This window comes from Tinamus guttatus, unplaced genomic scaffold (assembly GCF_059628265.1).
Source record: "Tinamus guttatus ecotype Peru unplaced genomic scaffold, ASM5962826v1 Tinamus_guttatus_pri_ptg000601l, whole genome shotgun sequence".
Lineage (NCBI taxonomy): Eukaryota > Metazoa > Chordata > Aves > Tinamiformes > Tinamidae > Tinamus > Tinamus guttatus.
This window is the reverse complement of record NW_028289135.1, coordinates 2,428,712-2,453,011: the sequence shown is the minus strand read 5'-3', so window position 1 is coordinate 2,453,011 and position 24,300 is coordinate 2,428,712. Positions and strand designations below refer to the sequence as shown.

The 24,300-nt window shown below is 43.8% G+C and overlaps 1 protein-coding gene across 1 annotated transcript; it reads right to left on the bottom strand.

Annotated features, from left to right (window-relative positions):
* Positions 1 to 433: 433 nt before the first annotated feature.
* On the bottom strand, positions 434 to 19,809 carry ABCB10 (ATP binding cassette subfamily B member 10). The gene is made up of 13 exons (XM_088534884.1): positions 19,479 to 19,809; positions 13,528 to 13,728; positions 12,950 to 13,152; positions 11,361 to 11,495; positions 9,817 to 9,963; positions 8,904 to 9,039; positions 7,758 to 7,853; positions 4,457 to 4,666; positions 3,755 to 3,834; positions 2,347 to 2,527; positions 2,039 to 2,082; positions 1,646 to 1,680; positions 434 to 1,081 (listed from the first exon to the last, which is right to left on the bottom strand). Exons 1-13 carry the CDS (start codon positions 19,792 to 19,794, stop codon positions 790 to 792), a joined length of 2,076 nt encoding a protein of 691 aa, XP_088391010.1. The 5' UTR covers positions 19,795 to 19,809; the 3' UTR covers positions 434 to 789.
* Between the last annotated feature and the right edge of the window lie 4,491 nt (positions 19,810 to 24,300).

The window sequence follows — 24,300 nt, the reverse complement described above, 5'->3', positions numbered from 1 at the left end:
GGAAATCATCTTGGGAGGGAAGTGAAACTAAAAAAAGAAAGAAAAAAAAAAGGACAGTACAAGAAAAAGGCATGCAAATTTTAGATTTTCCTATCCTGAGCTAATATTTAGTAACATTTACACTTCCTCTGTCCTTACACGTAAAGCCTGGGTGGTGGTGGTGTTTTTGTTTAAGTTTGTGAGAATTCCATTCCAACTTACACTTCAATAGACTTTAAAATGAGTTCTCATATGTAGTTCTCTTCAGTTACTGCAGGTGGTGATCAGCATCAACTCTTTGGCTCTTCAGAGCCAAATGGCAACTTGAAAAACAAAACAAAAAAACCAAAACCAACAAACAAACAAAAAAAACCCATCCTGAAAACCAAAGGCAGAACTTTCAGAGCACATCAGTGTCAGGCCTTTTTGAATTCCATTTTTTTAAAGCATAGAAAGCAAGAGTTCCTTGATAAGAGACAGTGAGATGAAAATGATCACATTTTGTTGTTTAATTACTCTTGAAGTACTGAACATACTTGAGAATGCAGCACATCATTATCCAGCACATTTAAAAAAGTTCTACATGGTTTCAATATAATATGAAGCAGAAGTGAAATGATCTCAGCGTGATAGACAGATGTTTTAAAAAGTTACAATACTTATTAGAAAGCTTTCAATAAAAAGTCTAAACACATTTAAGTTTCAAAAGGATATTTTGTACAGTTTGGAAAAATATAACATTTACTTTACATAACTGACGCATAAGTTATATTCTTTGTAGTTATAAGTTTCCATAATTCATACATTCTCTCATATATTTTCTTCTAACACAGCCTTTTCTCTGGGTTGTATATCCAATGCAAAAGTATCGCTGTTCTGAAGAAAAGCTTGTTTCTGCATTAATTTCCTGAAAAGTCCATGTGGATTTGCAAGTAGCTCCTCGTGTTTTCCACATTCAATAATTTTGCCCTGGCCAAGAACGGCGACAAGATCAGCGTTCTGAATAGTTGACAGACGATGGGCAATAATTAAGACTGTCCTTCCTTCCATTAGCCGGTCCAGAGCTTCTTGCACTAGGTATTCGTTTTCAGCATCCAAAGCACTAACAGGAAAGTGTGTGGGGGAGAAAGAGGATAATTTTACTTTAAAACAGCTTAGGCTCATTGGCATAATATGTATTTTGCTGTAATTCCTAATCCTTGCTTCTGTTGGTGAAGAGGAAGCCATAGAACTGCAGGAATATTTTGTGAACATGCTCAATGCACATACGTGAGTGTAAGGACTACATATTCTCATGGGCAAAAATACACATGAAGGAATAACACCATATTAACTCAGTGAAATAAATATAAACTATACTGCAGAAAAATCATTTTAAAGACACAGAGAAAGCTTGAAGTACATGTTCCACTATCAAGTTACACAGTACAAATTTAAATCCATGAAAAATTGTAATACACTGTACTAGCTACCCTTTCCACTTTGTGTAAACAGCTTTTATCATGTGTCTCCCAACCAATCTACACGTTCTGGAAAGCACATTTCTTGTGGCAGGGAAAACAGAGGTCAAATACCTTGTGTAAGGGCATGAAGAGAAAGATAGAACACCTACCACATCTGTTTTACCATTGTATCCTTCTAAGTTTCTGTTTATTTTCTTTCTTACCTTGTTGCTTCATCTAACAGAAGAATTTTAGGATTCTGAAGAAAAAAGTAAAATTGGTTATAAGGGCGATTAGATGAGATCCAAATATTCATACAAATAGATGACAAGATTCATACAGCAGAAAACTCTCAACAAGACCCGAGAACTGAGTGTCACTCAAAGGACAATTGTTAAGTCTAAATTCTAAGAGGACAAAGCAGAAACAATATTTCTGCCTTCAAAAAGAGCAACAGGAAGAAATCCCATTGCAAAAACACAATCTGAAGACAGGGAGCATCTTGAAAGATCATTTCAGCTCTCCCATTGAAAAGGCCTCTTCCTTTTTAACCCCTTCCTTTTAGCCCCTCCTGCGTCCCACCAGAAGAACTAATCAGCTATTTGGTGCTGGCTTACCTTGAGTAGAGCTCGAGCAATTGCAATTCGTTGCTTTTGTCCACCTGAAGGAAGAGAGGAAAAACAAAACAAAACACTCAGTAAATTGAAATATGTGAAATATGTGAAGCAGTTTTAATCAAAAGCCTTGTCTGACCAAAATCAGACTCACGTATTTTAGGACGTGAATGGAGATGAAGGAGGCATTTGTTAAAACTCATGGTAGGCTACGATTTGGTGAAAAACCGATCGCTACCACAAAACAGAAGTAATTTTTACTTTCTTTTATAGCTTAGGATTTTTTAGAATAAACATTATAAAGGACACACCTGAAAGCAGAATGCCTTTTTCTCCGACCACGGTATCAAATCCTTTTGGAAAATCTTTGATAAAACTAGCAGCATTAGCTATTTCCGCAACTTTCTGAATCTCTTCTGCAGTCACAGTAGACGGATCCTCTGCACCATAGGCAATATTTTCAGCAATAGAACAGGAGAACAGAATTGGTTCCTGACAAATTCAAAAGCATAGCCAATATGGTATATATATAGTTACATGCATGCATTGTCTGTATCTCAAGTAATATAAATCCCCTTTACAAGATCCAGCATTAATGTTATACCCGTATAAATGAACAGGCATGCTAAAGTTAATTGAATTTAACATAAATCCTCTAAAACTAAAATGAGCAGTCAGATCTAATTCTAAAATAAGAAAGTTTTCTTAAGTGACAGAAACATGACATGACCCTCAATCCCTAATACAAAAGTTCACAAACATGTATTAATTCAAACATCAGAAAACTTTCCTTTGTATTGCATTATATATTTTAATTTGGATTTAGAATGAATCTTCTCTTAGCAACCTCTAAAGAAATTTAATGCCATTTTGTGCATTTAATTCCTTTGAAGTTTAAAGCAGAGTAGAGGACTGCCAGATAGGGAAAGTGATGTACAATGGGAAAACGGCCAAGACAGCCTGAATCTGCTCTGCCTATGAAATAAAAGAGAAAAATGCTATAGCATGAAATTTCAAGACTGGGCAAAGTGAAATACATAGGTCCAAACTGAATAGATGCTAATACGCTCACAGGAAAATCATTTTTGCACAGAAGATTTTGGTGGCATTGTCACATAAAGCAGATGTTTTGAAAAGCAACATATATCCCATCATTATTTTGCTTTCTATCAGAACATCAACCTAACAGTCAGTTGCATTAAGAAGCCTTTGGGAGGATGGGGGAAGGAACATAAATATTTAATTGACCAAACAGCTTATTTTTAAGAGGTCACTGAATATTTTCCTGTATTTTTAGAGCTTGGGAGTTGCTGTGAAGGGTGCACTACATTAGAAAGTGCTAACAGTGCCATACTTTTGTGTTTTCCTAATGGAACTGTGTATTTCAGGATACAAAACAAAGCACAAAAGTCAATTTTCATAGGCTTATGTAACTTCCATTAATACAAAACAAGCATTATGTGATTAAACATAAAGACGCTCATACCCTTATGCATTTGCAAACGTACTTCCCAACTTCCACACACAAACCCTTTTTCTTAAGCAAACATTTGTATCTTTATCACTTGGTAAAAACAGACTACAGAATAGTGTGACTTGTTCAGAATATCTATTTTTAGAATATACCCTTATTTTAGAATTAAAAAAAAAAAAGAAGAGACAAACTGTAAGTTGATACAGAATTACTTCATTCATTCAGAAAAGCTTTTTCTTCCTTACCTGACTCACTGTTCCAATTTTTGACCTGAGCCACAGTGGATTTAACTGGCGGATATCAAAGCCATCAACAGTGATAGTACCTTAAATTAAGAAACCTGAAGTCAAGCAGATTCTGGCACGTGCTGAGACAAGGCAAAAAGAACAGTTTGTGCACAAAGACCCCTGGGAACCACATAGTCTCCTAATACAGTCTCCAGTATTACCCATCTCTAGTATCACATGAAGGTTTTAATTCTCTCTTCTGCCTTATTTACAAGTGCTGTAACCCTCTTTTTAACATCCAAGTCACAACTGTCCCTCCTGCAAGCCCAGAGAAGCAGGACTGCAGGCTCACAGGGGACACACATAACGCTTCCCATAAGCAGGAGCTAAGAGCTGCTGCACACTAGTGTGTTCACACCTCATAGCCACAGTGAGCTTTAAGAGGATGGGGTACTCACCCAGGGGCTGTTTTTCTCCCCCGGGTTAGCAATAACTTACACCAGTGTTTCCAGAGTCACTTCTGTGTCTTGCCAGGGCAGAACAGAAATGAAGGGATCTGGTCACCCCCGAAAAGTACTTGTACACCCCAAAGGGAAGCACACTAGGTCACTGGATAGTCACATCAGGGCCTCGGCACAGCGACCCAACTGTCTGAAAAGTGGGTTTGAGATGCAGAGCATCTATTAGTTGTAGTGACAAATGAGAGCAACGCAAACATACCTGAGATAGGGTCATACAGCCTCAGCAGGAGGGACACAATAGTCGATTTCCCTGTACCGCTTGGGCCAACCAGAGCCATAACGGAGCCAGCTGGAATGGAGAGGCTAAAATCTTTGAAAATTGATGTTTCTGGACGTGTTGGATATGCAAACTCAACACCTTTGAATTCCAAAGCACCTCTGAACGCGTCCTTGTCTAATATGATTCCCTCTAGATGAGAGAAACAGAAATACATGAACAAGTGAACAGAAGCAAAAAAATCAGCTCAGCCCCTCTAGAACTTGCTTCACAGATACCAGGCAGAAACATCTACCACCACATTAATCCTGGGATATCTGCAAGCCACAAGACAGAACCATAAAGGTGCTGTTCAGCCAGGTCTGAACTGCAGCATGGGATGTGAACCCTTTCTGAGTATGGTTTGGGGTTGCCTACCAGCCTGTGAAGCTCTAGGCTACTACAGCAAGAGGCAGAATTTGCATCTTGCTCATACCAGCAACTAATGCTGCTTACTTTTAGTAGAGCTACCTATTTTTTAAATACAGCATATTATAAACAAATTAAATTTTATCAGTTTGGTGCAATGAAATAAAATGACAGAGTGCTGAAGGGCAAAGTTCTTTCACCACAGAAGAGATACAAAAAGATAAACATTGCAAATCACTTACTGGCCTTTTACCAAGTCTCAAAAGTCACCAGAAATGCTCTCCTCTTTGGACACGGACTGTTCTGTCTCCACAATCTATTAAACTTTTAAGCAAATCTCCACTAACTATTAAACTTTTAGACAAAGGCTGTCACTGCAACAAAACTGCTTCTATGTTTGCTACACTAAGTGGCCATATTTTCAGAGTTTATAATAAATTCAGGACAAAATAGTGTTCAAAGACCAATGAGAGGCAGATTTCTTAGGCAACAGTTCAGTAAAACTTAACTTTTCAGTTTGTGAAATACCACAGCAAACTGCTATGAATGGCTGATTGCAAAAGTTAAACGAAGGCCTCTGCTTTCTGGAGAATAGCAATTAGAGATACTTAAAAGCATGTCAGTATTAGAGAAAGTTTATTAACAGGTAACACGTTATAAATGGAAAAAACTTTTCAAGTCCTAATAAATCCTAGTGAGATATATCTACACACAGTATAGCTCTGCTAAATTGTATTAACGGTACCTATCATACAGTTCAGACCTTTATATCAATGATCTCATTTTAAGTGAGCATACACTCAGAATATTTTAAAACAATTAAACTTAATTAGTTCTGATAAATACAAAAAGAGTATTTACAGGCAATAACTGTACATACTAAGTAATAATAAGCTAGATGAGATAATAAGCTAGATACAATAAAGATAATTTGCTCTTAGAATGACTTGTAGCATTGTTTTAAAGACTAAGGGCTTTCTGGAAACCATCAGTGATGGAGGGTAAAGAAGGATGGAGTCTCAGTGGCACAAAGTTCTTCCCACTTTTGTGAAAACTGGCAGTAGAGGAGCAGGATCCAGGCTGGAATCCATGCTGAAGACCTGCACCTCAAGCTCCTTATTTTTCTCCAGATGCAGCCAGATGCACAAGTAACCTTGAACTAGCCCCAGCACACGGTAGCACATGTCCATGCTTGGTTAAACAGGACGGGCAGCAAGCCGCAGCCAACACACTGCTGTCCCTACAGAAAATCATTTATTTTGCTTTTCATTCTCTCAGATTTCTTCCTCTTCTCCAGGTTTTTGGTTTAGTAGTAGTAGCGTAGAGAGGGAAAAAGTAATAGGCTCCTTCCCAGACTTTAATTCACAGACACAAAGATTGTAACTTGCTAGTTAGGCAAGCACCACAATTCGGAAGCTTCCTTTTGGGATAAAAAATGTATTTGCTAAACCACATGCTAGTAGTGTATTTGTTACTATGTCAAAGTACGAAGCAAACGCTTATCCTTCCTCTCAGCTCCACTTCGGAATGGCCTACCTCGTGGCCTACTACAAACTGAAATCTACTACAATACAGGAAGTCTGCTACCACAAGTCCTTCCTCTATATATTACTGCAAACTATCTAAAAGCTGTGTACAGGAGTTCACGAGTTTCTTGTCTGAATTCTGGAGATGGGAAAAAAAATACTAAAATTTGTTCTTGAGACATTTATTGTCACTGGAAAAAAATACATCTAGAGTTCTGTAAAATTTAAAGAAAAGTGGCCAAGGGAGTAGATGTTTTGCATGGATTTAGACAGTAGAGAAACAGCTGTTTGGCTATTCAGCCAGAAAAAGACCTAGTCCAAGGAGAAAATTCCAGTTCAGGACTTTGTCTTAGTGGGACACAATTGGTGAAATAAAACAGCAATTCATACAGAAAAGCATAAGCAGCTCATAGAACTACTTTAATGAAGCAGACATAGACAAATGCTGTTTACACAAAATATTCTCGACACTGGAGGTCATTGTCTGGTTTCCAAAAAATAAAGTAGTAAAACAGATATAGGTAGTTGATAGCAATAAATGTTTCTAAGATCAAAAAGGCAGATTTACAGATGGAGTTTGCGTATCTTATTTTGGGGGGCTGGATAACTACATTACATGCTATTTCTGTGCATAATCTAACACATCCCCAAGATGAGCACTTTTTTATTGAGTTTAAGTTAATCTATGAACACACTGATAAACAGACATGCTTTCAGGCAGGCAAACTCTCTTTGGGACTAAAACAACCCGTGGAAAAAAAAAATCAGTTCAAGTGACTGGTCATAAAAATCTCCCTGCACCCTTAGCAACCTCAAACTTGGCTACTAAAAATCCTCTTTGCATCCTTAGAGCACTCCAGCTGTACCAAAAACACTATGCTTGCATACTGAGGCCCAACACTGCACATGCCAGACTAAGAGGCTGCTTAGTGTGGCAGGTCCATAGCCCCCTTACCTACAGGTGGTTTAGATAAGGCACATACTGCTGTGGTTCCTCACCCATGGAAAGGAGGGCGGGAGCAGTGGGTAGTGCTGCTGTTGAGAGGAGTGCAAACGCTTCAAAAGCAACACGTGCTGCAGCTGCACATCCGATGCCCTCTCAAGAAGAAGGACTCCTCAGACCACCTCCACACTCTTCCTTTCATTCTCACACTTCAAAACCCCCAGTTAAAGCAAAATTTCCATCATCTGTTTCACAGTTAGGAAAAGTCTGAATAAATAGCATGGTATGTAGTTTCTTTCAAAATATTAAGTCACTACTAGCTTAAATTATTAGAAACTTCTTTTTTGAAGTATTGTTGACCAGAGAGAAAAAACAGTCTATAAACAATAACAAACCAAGGACCAACCATTAAATGGAAGTTGGGGCTTCCTTTCCATAAGTTCCCAAAGACGTCCACCAGCACCTAATCCTTTCATTAGTTCGGAATAAAAGGAACTTAGGCCTAAAAACAAACAAACAAACAGCATTATGCATCAATATAGAAGGGAAAACATTAGGAGAAATTAATTTTGTTGCTTCAGTTTTCATCGTTGACAATCAAGCATCAGATGTGTAGGGGATCTTTTACTCCCACACATCACTCAGGCACGCTGATGTGTCCTCATATCCAGTCTCACTAGAGAGCTATCAATAAGCCTTATTCTGTAACTGTAAAACAAATAATTCTAAGAAAAAACTTACACAAAGTTTATGTGCTTAAGCTTGTGCAAAGCAACTCTTTTTTCACCCATCTGTCATGATTTGAAGGTTTTTCAAATTTTGCCCTTGGGCACATCTTCATTTTTCCCACAATATCAGGCTTAGACTTAGAAAACAAAAGAGTACAGACAAGCAGCCTTGCCAAAGTATCAGAAGGAGCACTTGTTTCAAAAAGGGACCCTTCCAACCAGTTGCCAAGCTTCAAACAATCTTATCTCCATTTTTGTCTGTATGCAGCTGCAAGGGCTGCTCTCTAAAAGAGATAAACAGTTCGTTTCTGGGCCAGTAGATTACAGGTTCTGAGCGTCAAGAGTTAGTACGGAAAAACAACAAGTTAGAACGCAGTGTTCTACTGACACTTCGTTGTTCTGGCTCATACAGAATAATAGCTAAACTCTACTTGCTTTTCTAAAGAGATCACATTTAATATAGACTTACATATTTTCTAAGAAATACATTACTAGCATTTTTTTTAAAACACAGCACACCAAACAACATAATTTAGTAAAAATAAGAGCAATATGCATCAGTCACCTAATGAAAAGGTAAAAAAGGCACATAATGAAAAAATAACGTCAGTATTCCCTTTGGGAAATGTAAGATTTATATTAAGAGTAGAGTTATAAATTATTATTTCCATTAAGGCTTAAAAAAAAATATGCATGACTTCCTGGGAAGATTATTTGGAAGGGACTTTTCAAGAAAGCCACATCGTTTAAGAGCTTCTTCCCATCCGCCCCCATACTGACTGTAATGCTTTGAAGTGCAGAAGATGTAATTTCTCATTCCATACCTCCAATGCTTATTCCAACCCAGAAAGCATACATTAAGAACGAAGAGAGTTCACCAACTGTCATGTAGGCACTGCCCATCAGTAACCCTCCTTTGTACAAGACAGAGAGGACAATCAGGTTTCCAGAAAGCCCAGTCTGGGTAACAAAACAGAAAAAGCAGAAAAGTCAGATTTTGTCACGCACTTCTTAAACTTCAATCTCTAAAATGTTGTTTCAGAACTTCCCTTCTAACAAAAGAATTCCCCTGCTAGGCGTATCTACATTTTGAGAGACTTCCTACGGTGCAGAAGGTAAATTTGAACAAAACCAATTCTCTCCAATAGCCAGCCAGACACACGATGGCACTGCAACGTGCTCTGCAGCAAACATTCAAAAAACAAACAACTCCATCACCCTGTTCCCCAGGATAGAAAGGAATGACAAACATTGTTCTCGACCATCAGTCATGGAGAAGGGCTGATAATCTGTGTTAGGTTGTAGCTTTACGATACTGTTAAGCAAATCTACAGCAAACCAGTATAGAAAAGGGCAATCTCATTCTCCCTGCCCGTCTGTGCAGCCCCTGCGCCTCCCTTGCACTGATCCTCATCTTACAGGATCCAAACCTGTAAAACACTGAGGGTGGGGAAACTTTCCACTGCTTTAGCTTATCGAAGAGGAGGTCATGGGTGCGAGCACTAGTATCACTCAATGAATGGGATAGAAGAGGGGTAAATGGTATTCAGTTTTATCATACCACTGCATCTTGAGGTGCAGTTTCACCACAGTTCACAAAAAGTCTAATCTTCCCACAGTTTTATGTGGGTTCAGTTTACACTCAATTCGTTTTTTGCAGATGTATAAGTATCCTCATGAATTTTATAGTAATTGACACTTGGCACAGCATGGTTCCTCTCATTAAAACATACTTACTGCTCCAAAGAAGCCTGCCCGAGCTAGTGCCTCCTTTTTACCCAACTGTAGTACATAATTCACTCTGCTTGTGTATTTCTCCATTTCAGACAATTCTTGCCCAAAAGCGCGGACTGTTCTTATGTTTCCAATACGCTCTTCAGCTAGCTACATTAGAACGAAGATCAAAACAAAAGCACACACATTAACTGGAAGTACTCATATTACAGAACATCTGAAAGTTAAACCAGTATAAATACTAAACACACTAATCTCCATGGAAAAGTTTTTCCTACCTTCTTCCACCCTTTATTTAGAAAGAAAATACAAAACCAGGATTTAAAAAAAAGGAAAAAAAATCTTGAGTTTGATGTGAACAACATAAGAAAACTATTATTCACAACAACTTGCAGTAACAATGTAGGCAGAAGAAAAATAAATATCCTATTCTATACTAACACTTGCAAGAAAGCCTGCAGTTATTTCCTGAATAATTCCAGTCATTTAAACAAAGCACCACTGGGAATTAATCTAGCTCAACTATTAGTGTCTCATTTCAACTCAGCTTTTTTTTCAGTTCTAAATATTAAAATATTAGTTCTAAAATGATCTCAACAGTTAGACTAGGCGTTAGCAGACTCTGAGACAATCTTGCAAAAAACAACGCACTGCTTGGAAGTGAAAACACAAGGGAAAAAAAAATCTCTCCTTGTTCTATCCCCTTGTTCCATCCCCTAGTCATCCTGAAGATTTGAAGTAAGCACTAAACAGGGCTTCTTCGTGTGAAGTCCCACAACTCATTTTCAGAGGCAGCAGCTTCCTTTAGACGCAGGATAAGCAGATAAGCAGAAGAGGCCTAATCTTTCTTCTGCACAACCTGCTTGCACGTGCCTTACACAGGACACTCCAACTCTAAACCAGCTGACAACTGTGGATATTTTAACTAGATCAATCATTTCTTATATACTTATACTTCCTTATATACTTATATTTCTATGCATCCTAGTGATATTCTCTCCCCTCCACAACTGCAAGGGGGAAAGGTCATTGCATCTCTATAATTTTTCTTTTATCATTTTGTAATATTCCAGAGCAATCAGCAAACAATGAAATCCCTTTACTTTTTTGAAACAACACTTCCCTCTGCTTTTCTCACAAATATGTGGGTATATGCTGAGATGCTTGAAAAAGCTTTAACAAAAATCTAATTTCAAACACTAAGAGATGAAGAAAAAAGATATACATATGCATATACATATATAGAGAGCGTAACCTCCTTATCGTTTCCACGATACATATTTCCTAAATCTCAGGACAACCTGGTTCCTCCACACTATGCTATATAAAAAACTCTTTACAAAAGATGGTTCGTTTTGAGATCTATGGAATAAGTGTTACCAAAGTTCAGCTTTCATACCATTCAGGTGCAAAACTACAGGCTTAGCATGGCTCAAGGCAAGGAACAACCAAGGAATGATATTCAGAAGATCCGTAACTTGAGAGATATATGAACCTACATGAGGGTAACTTTAAAGTTAGCTAACAAGTGTCTGTTACAAGATTACCTGTGTTGCTTCTGCAAGGGAATCTTGGGTCACTTTGGTAAGTTTTCGCAAGTATCTTCCATAAATCACTGCCAGGACAGCCAAGGGTGGCACAACACTCAGAACAAACGCAGCAAGGTTAGGAGACACAAAGAACTATAAGAAAAAGGAATGTGTCAGGCGTTAGTGTTAAGATTAAGAATAATTTGATAGAATACTGAAGTGCAATTTCCCTTGCCAGACTTTCCTGAAGTTACTTAGAATGTAATTTAGTGCTGTCATGTTTTTATTCATCCTGTTTTATTTCCTCCAGGGAAAATACACATTTGTCCCCAGCACTTGGGGAAGGTATCCCCTGGTTAGAACCAAGGACTGCAAGTAAACAGGTCAGATTTCCTTTCCAGTCTTTTCACTGGTTTGCTGCCTGGGTTTAGCCAAGTATCTTAACCTGTCTATAGACAAGCCTGCCAGGAAATCTCATGGGGATGGTGAAAGTCTAAAGCTATTATATAGTTTCTAAAGGGCTTTCACATGCTTACAACAGATGATGTAACAAAGCCTGAGAAATATCACAAGCACTTTTGTCTAAGTGAGGAACAGAGGAAGTCACCAATACTTCTTGGCACCAAAGAAGGCTCATAACCTGGAATAAGATATTTTACTGCTCCAAAATGCTTTATGCAAAAGTAGATTCGCTTCACTAGAAGTTTTAAAATTAGGTCTAATATATGTTTTCACTTCATCTTGCTGTCTCTCTGTCTTCCAAACAGAGAAAAGTCTAGAAAAAATCGAAGTTGACTCAGCTATATGACAGGCTTTGTAATTAGTCCAAAGCAACCTCTTCTTTCTTACCATTTTTAGCTAACATCAATCCTAGAAGCCTACTTTTATGAGATTTTTTCTCTTTTTTTCTTCCCTGAGCAGACGGCAGATATTACTACACTTTCAATTTAAGACAATTGTCACCAACATACTTTTCAGATACGCATAATGAAATTCAGGCCACATGAACAGATGTTAGGCTTTTACATAAACCGACTGGCCAGCAGGGAACATGAACGGAAGCACTGCACTGAAGCCTTTGTTAACACCTAAACACAGCATTTACCGACAGACTAATGCAGAAAAAAAAAGTATGATTTGCTGCACAAATCCTCAGCAGTAATTTGATCTTCAATGCTGCGGTTGCTTGACTAGGCTTTACACAGAACCCACAAACTTCATCGAGTTTAACATCACATCCCTCACATACAATGTGTTCTCCATACAATCACAGAAACGTTATTGCTGATTTTAATGTTTTCTGTAATAACACAGCCAAGCTATTTGCCTACTATACTTTGCTTGATAAATAACTGAAGCAACAGTGGCTGATTTTAAGCCTTTGTTCCTCATAGTATGAGTGAGCAAACATCACGTGGTTACAGGAATACTATCCGTTGTAGTGCAATCCATAGAAGTTATTATGGATGATAATACCTGGTGGAATACACTTGTATCCAAAAAGACACAACAACAACTGGTCTAAACCACGCATACCTACCACCCAGCAGAATTCAAACGAACATGAACAGCACAAGAACTGACAAGCAGGGAGAAGACGACCGTACCATCATCCCAATGCCCGCAGACGCCTGCGCTCCGGCTCGGAGCCCGTCGGAAAGGTTTTCGGTCACCGAGCGGCCCAAGAGTGCTGTATCTGAAGATAAGCGGTTTATCAGCTCCCCGGTTCTGGTCTTGTCAAAGAAAGCGGTTTCTTGCTTCAGAATAGAGGAAAACAAAGTCGCTCTCAGACGCTTCACAATTCTCTGCCCTGTTAGGAACAGAAGTCAGCAAAGCATGGAGTATGCCACTTTACACAGATGCATGCCCAAAGCAATGACAATACAAAATGCATAGGATACCACAGCACCGAACAGGGCACATTACAAAGTTTTAAGGCAACAAAAGGCAGCAAACTTTAAGATAACATATAATAGCAAACAGAAATGAATAGCTATTCTAGCATGCTTATCTTTGCATTATTAACTTACCTTTGATCTAGCAAGGAAAAAAAATAAAAACACAACAAAAAAACCCTGTAGATTGCAAGAGGACTTCTCAGCCAGTGCCAAGAATGTATTTCAGATCATTAGATAAGCTGACTCTGAGAGAAAAAGGCCAGCTCCTTGTTGTCTGCTGCTTTTACCTGAGGTCTGCATGAGGTAGACACGGGTAGCATTGGCGGCAGCACCACACAAGAAGATCCCACTCAGCAAGGCACACAGGCTGGTCAGGTTGTCAGTGAAGTCGCCGCTGGGGTTTGTGTAAATAACATCAATGACTTTCCCCAGAAAGAAAGGGGCTGACATGGTAATGACACTGGAAACTGTCAGAAAGCCAACAGCAGCTGCAAATCAACACAGAAAAGGTAAAGAAAATATATGATGAATTCCAATGGTCATTAATAACACAGCATACACGAAATAATTCTCACTTGAATTTTCTATTAAGCTTGGGAGTGCCAGCACTACATAATTGGTGTTTTTTTAGGCCCAGTTTTAAATAGGATATTTGTAGTCGCTGCTTCCTGAACTAACTTAGGGCGGCGCATTTTAAGACTTCAATACAATTAGAGTGCTGGGAGGGTCTCTCTGCTCTACCCTTCCCTGCCAAGCCCCTTCACATAGATGCCATCCTCAAACTAAAGGGTGTAATAATCAAGAAGTTTCAGTATGACCCACCTAACTCTTCACTCCAGTTTGGTTTGCCTTTCACTATTCGTGCCTGTTACTAACTAAAGCTTCCAGTTTTCTCCATCTGAAACAGCAACAAACTGAAGGACGCAACTGATTTGAGCACCATTCACAACTAAGGCTTCTTTTCAGAGCAGTCCAATTGCACATTTAACCTGCAAAGAAACTCCTTGAGCCCAGACCCCAGCCCAATTCCGAGGGCCGAGCCTGAAAGGCTGAGGACTAGAGGAGAAAAAAGAAAAATCCTCTTAATCGAAAGCTCGACGAAGTCGATATGAAGACAACGGAACCACAACAGGCACCGTCATTTATGGGGGCGCACGCACAGGGCCTGTGCTGCGCTGAGGCCAGCGCGAGCGGAGGCCTCTCCGAGGGCTCTGCTGACCCTGGAACGGCGCTGCGGGAAGGCAGGGAACACGGCGACGGTCCCGCGCGGGAGCTGGAGCTCCGCAGGACGCGGGGCCCTTCCTCGCGCCGGCTGCGGGGCGGCAGGGACAGACGTGACAAGGGCCGGGGCGCCTCCCGTTGGGAGAAGCGGAGCCGGTGGGAGACGGCCCGCGGCACTGCCTGCACTGCGGGCCCAGCGCTGCGCGGCGGCTCAGCACAGAACCACCGAAATACACGGACACGCAGCCAAGGAGGAGCACGGCACAGCTGCAAAACCCGCGTGTCTCTGCCTAGCGGAACAGCCTCCCCGGCTCAGGGCTGCTTCCAGCCGCCGTTTGTCCGCGCTAGCACGGCCCTCCCTGCGGCGACTCCCAGCAGCCCTTCCCAGGCACTTTCCATCTTCCCCCACGGCAGCCGCGACCCACGGGGAGCAGCGGACCCCAGGAAGCCGCCGCTGACCAAGGACGGGGCGCCTCGCGCAGGGAAACGCGCGCGTTATAAAAGGGACGCCGCTCAGGCTAAGTTACTTTTCAGCAGGTTATGAGATGTAAATAAAGAAAACGTGAGGCAAGTCAAGGGAATTTAGAAACGTGGGGCTGCACTAGATGGACAACAGAAGCAAAGAAAAGGCAACCTGCCCTCAGCAGCACCTGAAAAGCCCATAGATGGGCACCAATTTATGGAAGGGAAACAAAAGAGAACAAAACAAGATTGAAGAACAGCTCATACACCTGGGCCAGCATCTCCAGAAAGTTTTCACCAACTTCCCTGGAATATTTTTCAGGGCAGTAGGTCAGAGCTTACTCAGAAAAGCAGGAGAACACTTGCAAATTCTGTATTTTTAATAATACAACATCATGGCATGTTAAAATGGCATAAATCATTAATTATGCACTCATAATGCTTAGCTGGAAATATTTTTTAAAAAAAATCCCCTTTCAAAGACAGCAATTTTCTCAGCCACAAAAAAAGGCTAAGTTTCTAAAACCTGACACTGAAGTAGAAAATACAGCTCTCTTTTTTAAAAAAATATGCTTAAAAGGAAAGCATCTAACTTATTCATATTGCTCTTGTATAGAAAACAGTTTTTTATGTCAGACCAACCTAGCTGTTTTCCCTTTTTTCTTCCAAAAATCAGGCAGCATGGCAAAAAACATTCCTTGGAGAAATGTAAGTTCTGAGCCCCTAACTGATGCATTACCCTTTCTATAATGAGGTCTTACCCAAGCTGCTTCATTCAAAGCCCACCAACAACACCAACCAGACCAAGAAAACTTTGCCTTTTTTTTTTTCCTCTCTTTTTTCTTTAATAAAGCCACAGGGTTGCTTAAAAACAAGCACCAACAAAAACAGAAGAGGGGCTAGGGGGAAGACCTGGCCTGTTTGATTTCCACAAATGGCACACCACACACGTGGGGAACAAATAACCATTGGGTTATCCCTGTTTATATCACACAAACAGCGATTATGATTTTAAAACCACACGCATTACCTTCAAAAACAAATCCCAGCTGAGGTGTGGTCGCCGAGTTGCTCTCAGATGACCAGGACCATTTTACAGTAACAAAACACAGCAACTAGAAAACAGCGGCCACTTATGTGGGCCTCAAGGGCAAAGCCCAGCTTTGCCCAGGGATTTCCCAGCTCCTTGGTGACCGCAGAGAAAGAGCAGGACTTACAAGAGCGGGGCTCGGCGCAAGTGCCGCTGCTCTAGTGGCGCCTTTAGGCCTCTCTGCTCCCACTGGCTTCCTTCCCGCTGTGTCCTCAAGGAACTGAACGGACTCACTGCAAAGGCTTGAGCGAGGCCTGCTTTTCCAGAGGCACGGCCGCTCGCCCGACTTCTAATCAGCTTCCCAGCGGAAGGCCCAAAGTCCTGCTGCAACGCTCGGAGGAGCACAAGCTTCAAGATCAAACCATTTAGCTCTTCCATGAATTAAATGCATATCATTTCCTTGTTTTCATTTCACAAAATAATGAAAGATATCTTGCAAATACCCTAAAGGTATTCTAGCAGTTCGTACAGAAAACATCAGCTCATACAAGTAGAAGTAACTGTACGATCTTCTAATAGAAATGGGGGCAGCTGAGGTGTCCTATATTTCTACCTGCATCCTGTACAATAAATAAATATTTTTTTTAAAAAGAAAAATAATAAGCACACAACAATTCAAGAGGATATAAGAACGAAAATGTGCAAAATCCAGCATAACTTCAAAAAAGTAAAAAAGTACAAAAAAAGAGCAGGTTTTGAACAAGGCAGTGTACTTCTACCTATGGAGTACCACTTCATGCACATGTCTGGAGAAGTCCTGTCTACAAAATAAACTTCCTTGCTTTGAGTTCACCTGCAGCAAGCAATTTATATGGCAGGAGGGAACATTTTGCTAGTGGGTTAAATTGATAAATTTCTGCCATTCAGTGGAGCTATTTCTCTCTTGGAGTGCAGTTTGGATAAAGTGTGATGGGCAGATGCTCACAGGGACAAACAAACAGATGGGGGAGAACAAAAAGGATCATTTTCAAAGGGCGTTTTTGTGGCCTAGCACACAGAACAGGTTTAATTTTGTCAACCATGGCCACGTCCTCTTCTCTGGGAACTGAACTTAACTGAAGACACCCATTTACCTGACCTAGGTAAATGTAGAAACGGCCAAAGCATTGCTAAAACAACTCCCCTCCTGTGTAAACTGCAGAGCAAAAAAATAAGAAAAAATAAAATCATAATTTCACTGTACGCTGTGGCTAGTGACAGTAAAATCCCATCATAGTATTTCCTTCCCCCTTAACAGAAACGGCAAAACTTAGCGACGCGAGCCGTGCCTAAAGCACATTCCCAGCCGTGACCGGGGACGCGTCACGGCACACGCTGCAGCGCCCGCGCCGCCCGTTTGCTCTTTTCCTCTCCACGACACGACACTGGGCACCCCTGTTTTCCCTTCTCCTGGCTTGGGGGCCAGGAGCTGCCTGCGGGGCCGGGTGCCGAGGGCACCTCGCAGCGCAGCCCCGGCCAACGGCAGCGAAGAGGCTGCCGGGAAAACTGGATGCAAACGTCCCGCCGGCCGCAACGCGCCCTCCTCGTGGGCACTGGATCCTGCGGCACCGGGGGGAGCCGGTCTTGCCCCATTTCCTCGCGGGTTCACCAGGTTTGACCCAGTTTCCTTACCATTACACTCATGGGAAGCAATTCCAAAAGAAATCTGCCTCTCTTGCATAGAGGTGATGCTGTTCCCCTAGGCAAGGATGCCACGCACCTACCCCGTTGACCATCCGCTATATAAAACGCAAAGGAAGTGCAGGAGTTCAGCTGTTTTTTTATGAAAAAAAGAAGAAAAAAAATACCTGCACACCCACAACAGTTGTTTGGTAGTTACATGGGCTTGAAGCGGGGATTAAATATCCTACTCCAGATTCACTATCTCTCATAATGATACCATTAACCTTTCCCTTCCTTTATAGGGCGCAGGTAAAACAAGCAGAGTCACTGAGCTTGTAAGAGCTAATGTTGCAGCACCAGAAGGCGGCAGGACTAAAATACAACACATTTTAGTGCATTTTAGGTGGACTGGGCAAGCATGATTTCCCTACAAGGCATCTTTAACTATATCTGTTACCCCTACACACTTGAATGGCTGCAAGTATTTTCCTCCTTAACTTCTCCCTTCTCCCACTTAATTGTATTTTAACAGTAAGTTTTCCCTTATACAGGGCGTCATTTAGAAAGAAAAAAAGGTTTTAAACACATATTCTCCCTTCTTGAAATAAAACGTTACAAAGCATTTACTGAATTTACATATTTTTTCCCTGTTTTCTTGATTTAATATAATCAAACATTTATTAAAGAAAAACCCACAAAACTTAAATTCAGGACATTTTATTATCGCAAAACAGAAAATTGCACACAGCTGATTTTTAGCAACTGTGATAGCAGATTTATTTGGATTAAAAAAAAAAATCAGTCGATTACACAAGTTAAGGATACCCGGCCCTATTTTAAGGGCACACTCTCAAACTGCCACACTGTACCCTGCCTGTGATTTGTAAGCTGACAGCAACTATCTCGTGAAGGGGACTAAATTATCTAGTACTCAGGAGTCTCTAGCCCCATCTTTAAAACAACCCATTTCTTTCTTGTTGTAATTTCTATAGGGGAAAAAAAAATAGGGTCATAGATTACTGGTTGAATCTAGTCGGATACTCGCTTTTTCACTGGAACATAAATAGATTATTAATTATCAGCTAAGGGTTTTTAGCTTTTAGTCCAGAGGCCGTTGAACAGAAATAACCCTGAACAACACCGAAGCGTGGCCGAGCACCATCCCCTTTTCCCCCTACCCAGCCCCGTCCTGTTAATATTCCCTGTTTTTATTTGCTAACGGCTGCACAGCGGCCCTCGCTGGACAGAGCTGCTGTTCAGGACGCAGGAGCGTTCATCACCCGCAGTGGAAGTTCACGCGGATCCGAATTACTTTGGCTGCAGAACGTTAGCATGTGAAGAAGCCTTGCACCTAGTCACTCATTTTCTAGAAAGCACGACGTGTTTTACACCCCATTTCTCACACCCCCCTCAACAGGCGCCTCTTTCCTTGACCCAAGGCAGGTTACGGCTGGGAGCAGAATTCACCCTTTCCACAGGGTGTTTTTCACCCATGTTTTGCAGCTATCCCAGCAGAACGCAGAGACCTACCCATACAGGTGCCTTACAGTTAATTAATAGAACAGGTCTGACGCCGTATTTTCAATTAAAAGCCACCATCCCCGTGGGCGGGAAGCGCTGCCGGGAGAGCTCAGCCTCCCCTAGGACCCAGCTACCGATGCGGCCGCTCGGCCGCAGGTGCGGCTACCACCACGCAGACACCGCAGCTAAAACCCAAGCAAACGGAGGGGGCTCCGGCGCGGCCGGGCCGTCCGGACGCCGTCTCCGCGCCGGGCAGGCTGGGTCCGCGCTGAGCACCCGCCCGGAGGCCCCGCGCGCCGCCCGCCCGGCCCGGCCCGTCCCCGCCGTCCCCTCCGTCGCTACCTGCGAGGCGGCCGCGCTCGGGCCGCGCCAGCGCCAGGAGCCTCCTCGCCTCGAAGCCGCGGGCGGCGGCGCCGGGTTCCCCCCGCCGCGGCGGCTCTGCCCCGGCCCCGGCCCCGGTGCCGATCCCGGCCGCGGCGGCGCTCAGGGCGCGCGGGGCGCTGCGCGGCGGCCCCGCGGGGCCCGGCGGCCCCGGGCACCTGCTGGCGGCGCGGCGGGGCGCGGCGGGGCAGCGGGCCCAGGCCCAGGGCGGCAGCGGCGGCGCCGCGCGGCGCAGCAGCGGCAGCAGCCAGGGCAGGCGCGGCGCGTAGCCCGCCATGGGGCGGCGGTGGCTGCGGCCGCGGCCGGTCCCGCTCCCGCCGCGCGGCGCTGCGGCGGCAGGAGGAGGCGCCTGGAGCCGCCGCCGCCGCCCATGGGCCGAGGGGCCGGGGCGGCCGCGGCCCGGACCCGCCTGGCCCCCGCTGATACGAGGCCTCCCCGCGCCGCCGGGCGGCCCCAGCGCCCCCTGCCGCCGCCGCGGGGCGACACCGACCCCGAAATGGCGCCCGGCGCCGCCTCGCCCGCCTCAGGGCAGCCCGTGTGGAAGCGCCGCGGACAGGGGCGCGCTTCAGCGGCCCCCCGTGACGGCGGCCCCCGCACGGAGGGCCGCGGGAGCCGCTCGCACAGCCGCGCGGGAGGGAAGGGGCGCGGGGCACCGCGCTGCCATTAACGGCTGATTGTCACTGCGGAGCGCCCGCTCCCCAGCGCCGGGGCAGCCCCCGCGCCCGGCAGGCCTCGGAGCGGGCGCATGCGCAGCGCAGAACGGGGGAACTCTTTTCGCGCTCCGCGCCGCGGGCAGCCGCCCCGCGGGGACGTTTGTGGCGCTCGCCGCCTGCCGCGAGCGAGGCGCGACCAATCGACGCCCGAGGCGGGGGGCGAGGCCGGCGGCGCGAGGGCGGGGCTGTGCCGAGGCGCCGGCCCCGCCCCCCGCCGCGGGCACCCCTGGCGGGGGGGAGGGGAAGGGCCGTGTGCAGCCAACGGCCGCGGCGCGGCGGGGAGCCGTTACTCGGCCCTCGCTCCCTTTCACAGCGTTTATTCTCTCCTCCCTTTATTTATTTATTTATTTATTTATTTTTGTTTTCCGTCGTACCTGTCTATATATAACCGTCTCCCTTGGGCGACGAGGAGGGAATGGGTCAAAATCCTTTTTTACAGAGTGTTTTGGGTTTTTTTTGCTTGCTGGGAATAGGGCTTTCTCAAAGGGAGGTAGTTTCTAGAGGAAAGTTATACGAAGAAGTTTATAAAAGGGGAAAAAACCCCTTTTTAAAAAATTTTATTTTTAATTGAAAGGGTGATTGATTTATCCTAGTTTGCCTGTAAGTGCCTCTAGGCTTTTAGACCCTTTGCTGCCAAGGAGGGGGCCGCTTGGACTGGCTGGCTGTTGCCGCTCTGGGGGAGACTGAGTGGATGGACCAGGGGATGGAGATGAGTTGGGGCCCTTGACCCAGAGCAGCGGCTGCTTCCTGGGAAAACGTGGGATGATCTTGATAAAAACGTGCAGGTAGGAACGTGCACCGTGCGCTCGTGATGTAGCAGTGCAGACCCATACGGCGCTGCGGGTACTGAGGCTCTCGCCAACTCCCACATTTCCTCGGGCTGCAGCAAAATGGCTCTTGGCGAACTCAAAGGCCACTTTTTTTCTCAGGGGTCTTTGGAGAAGCAATAAACAGTTACAGATGTAGAAGTAAAGAAAAAGAGCAAAAACAGCACAAAGCACCAAGTATTCCCCCTACATCATCCCTGACTAGGAAATTCGCCTAGCAAAATTGCGAAAAAATTTAGGTGCAGGAGACCTTTGTTTTGCTGCTCATTTTAGTCTTTCATTTTTGGGAGGAAAAAAAAAAGAAAAGAAAAAACCCACAAGAAACACAAAACTCACAGGGAAAAGAGTGCTTAAAATTCTGGCTATTCTTTTCTGGTTTGTTCACCACATGCAGACTGCTCCAATACTGCCTTAAGCAAAAAAGGCAAAAGCAACAGCCGTTCAGGACAGAAGCGTCCAGCTGAGCTGCTCCCTAGCACCAAAACGAGCAAGAGCGGTGCCAACATGCCTCTGCGGGCACTGGTAAGTGGCTGAAGACGTGGCATATTAGGCCAAAACATTAGGAAGCCGCGGGTGCACCCAGAGTTGGGGTGCAGATGTTGGGGTGCTTCCCCAGTAAGCCAGTACTTCCGAGCTGGTTATTTTCTGCTTTTAGACGATGTGCAGCCCGGAAAGGGTTCACGCTTGTTCTAAAGGACAAACTTCATGAGTTTCGTGAGTTTTGCTGGGCTTTTCTGGGTGCTGGGTAAGTGGTCACCCTCTCTAGGCAGTCAGCACTGGTTTGCCTGGGGTTTTCCTATGGGGCAACCCCAGTTCCCTTTACCAGCGCAGTGAGCACGTTGCTGTTTCTATGCTTGTTTTCTCAATTCTTCCCCTTCTCAGAAAGTGTGGAGTTTCACTAGTGATTGCAAAGCCAAGTACTGTGCCGGCCTAAGGCAGCAACGAGCAGGAGCGCAGCAAATATGGAGCAAACACCCTTCTACTCACGTTGCACAAGTGGTGCAATGAGAGATCAATCTTCGCCTTTCTCCACTCGTCAGAAATTGGAGAGAACTGGTTCTTTCCACCTGCAACAACTGCCTTTGCCTGTTTTTTATTCCCCCCTGCCTCCATAAAGACCTTTGCTTTCCAGGGTGCACAGGTACTGTGCCTGCTTGCAGACACCCTGGCACTGGTTTCAGCAGGACTCATTTGTTATCCAGGCGCCGACTTGCCCACAGTGTCCACCTACCTTCCCTCTACCCATCGCTTTCAGAGACTTCCTGGGACTCCACGCAGGACCTATCCTTGGGATGCTGCTCTTGTAGCACCTGCCACCATAGGCTTCAGACTGAACCACTGCACACTTGGTGTAGCACTTTCTGTTTCTGGACAACCTGCTTGCTTAACTGTAGAGGAGGAAGGGGAGTAGGACCTGGTGCCTCCCAAATTAGGGGTGGGGGGGCTCAGAGCATGGAGGCTCCCCCCAAGGATGAGTATCCTCCTCAAATACATATATGTATTTGTGATATGTATATTTATTGTTGTTATAAAGCTTGTCACAGTGAGAGGATTGTGATCATTGACAAACCAGAGAAAAGTTAGGCAAAGAGGAGACAATTTCAGCGTAAACAACTGAGCTGCAAAGATCTGAACTAGGTAAGAAAGCAAGCCTGCTGATAAGAGGAAGGCACAGCTAGGGACAGCGTGTCTCCCCTTGCCTGCTTCTGATCCTCAGCTGAATGCACACGATCCCTTCTCTGGTTTGAAATCAGAGCACGTTTTGTGGTTGTAAGTTGCACCTATGATATTGAGAAACAGCTTCCACAGCTGCCTTACTCCAGAATTTCACAGCCCTGGGAGAGCAGTTCTGCAGGATGGCACACATAATGGCTAATGTGTCGTCCCAGGTTGCGCCCTTAGACAGAATATAGCAAATACGGTATTTTCTGTATAACTGCTGCCTGAATTCTATTATATAACAATGATCAGGGAATAGAAAGCAGGTGCATATGTTTAAAACTGTAAAAAAAAAAAAAAAAACTCTGCTTGCTACAGATTTCACAGTATTCTGCCCTTGAAACACTGCAACTTGGCGAGCTTGTTATTTCAGTCGGCTTTGGCCCCTATCCAATACCTTAAAAAAAAGTCATAGCTAACGTGCAGCATGATGGGACATAGTCCTTGGCCAGGGACATTCAGGCAGTTAATTTAACTGTCACAGCATCTTGTAATGGTTCAGTTTTAGACCCTGGCTCACCACGAGCAACTAGACACCACTCACAGCGAAGGCCATTTCAGGGCTTTGAAGAAGCTCCTGTGTCGGGAGGACTAACAGCCAGTAACTGTTGCAACACGGTTGGCAGAACCGAGTGAAGCCCTGTTTACTTATCTGTGAAAATCCTAGGGATCTGTTAATGGAAGAATTATTTCTGGAAAATATTCTTAAAGACATTGGTAAGAAAAAAAAGCAATTTAACAAGGGAAGCCGCCTGAGGAGGAATATGATGAAATTAACCGTGAGCTTAATTTAGATTGCACGATGTGGCAATATGCTAACCAGGGGGTGATAGTGTCAAAAGCAGGGCAACTGTGACCTTGCAATACACTCTGTGTGTGTTGGAGCAAATACCGTTCTCTTTCATGAGGCTGTCCAGCAATTTGGTCCATATTCCAAGCACTAGTATTATTCCAGGCATCGTGTTGCAGCCTGGACTCCATGACATCTTTTCAGCGGGTGTTCCACTCTTCATTGCCTTTATTAATTCAGGATCTTAGAGCACAGAATGAAACAGTTGCATGGATTTGATGGATGTTAACAATGGAAATTTTATACTTTCCCCTTCCCCACCCAAATCAAGGTACAGAACTTCTTGCTGCAGAAAGTTGTGGAAGCTCAAAGGTATATAATACACTGTTAGAGACTGCCGCCTCAATTCTGCCAGACTTGAGGTATTTCTTCCTCCCACTCCTATTGTTTCCCCAATACCGCCTTGAAATTCAGGCTGTCAATTAGTTGCAGGCATTTCTTGTAGTCGAGATTGTTCCCTGGCTTCCTGCCTCCAAACATTTACATTCCATGAGCGCCAAGCACTCTCCAAACAATACATAAAAGATGATGGCTTCTAAGTCCCTCATTAATGATAACATATTTCAGTCCCTCAGAAATGACATTTACATCTTTTTAGTTTACATACATAAAACATGATTTGTTTCCAAAGAGTCTTTCTTATTTTATATCTTTTTTTTTTAGGCAAAATACTT

Bases quoted from the DNA above. Each gene is read 5' to 3' on its own strand.
- ABCB10 (XM_088534884.1), bottom strand. From the start codon at position 19,794: ATGGCGGGCTACGCGCCGCGCCTGCCCTGGCTGCTGCCGCTGCTGCGC. The intron at 9,040-9,816 runs GTAAGTATGTTT...TTTGTTACCCAG, and splicing joins GGGCAGGCTTCTTTGGAGCA to ACTGGGCTTTCTGGAAACCT. The intron at 4,667-7,757 runs GTTGGTCCTTGG...TCTCTCATCTAG, and splicing joins GCCCCAACTTCCATTTAATG to AGGGAATCATATTAGACAAG.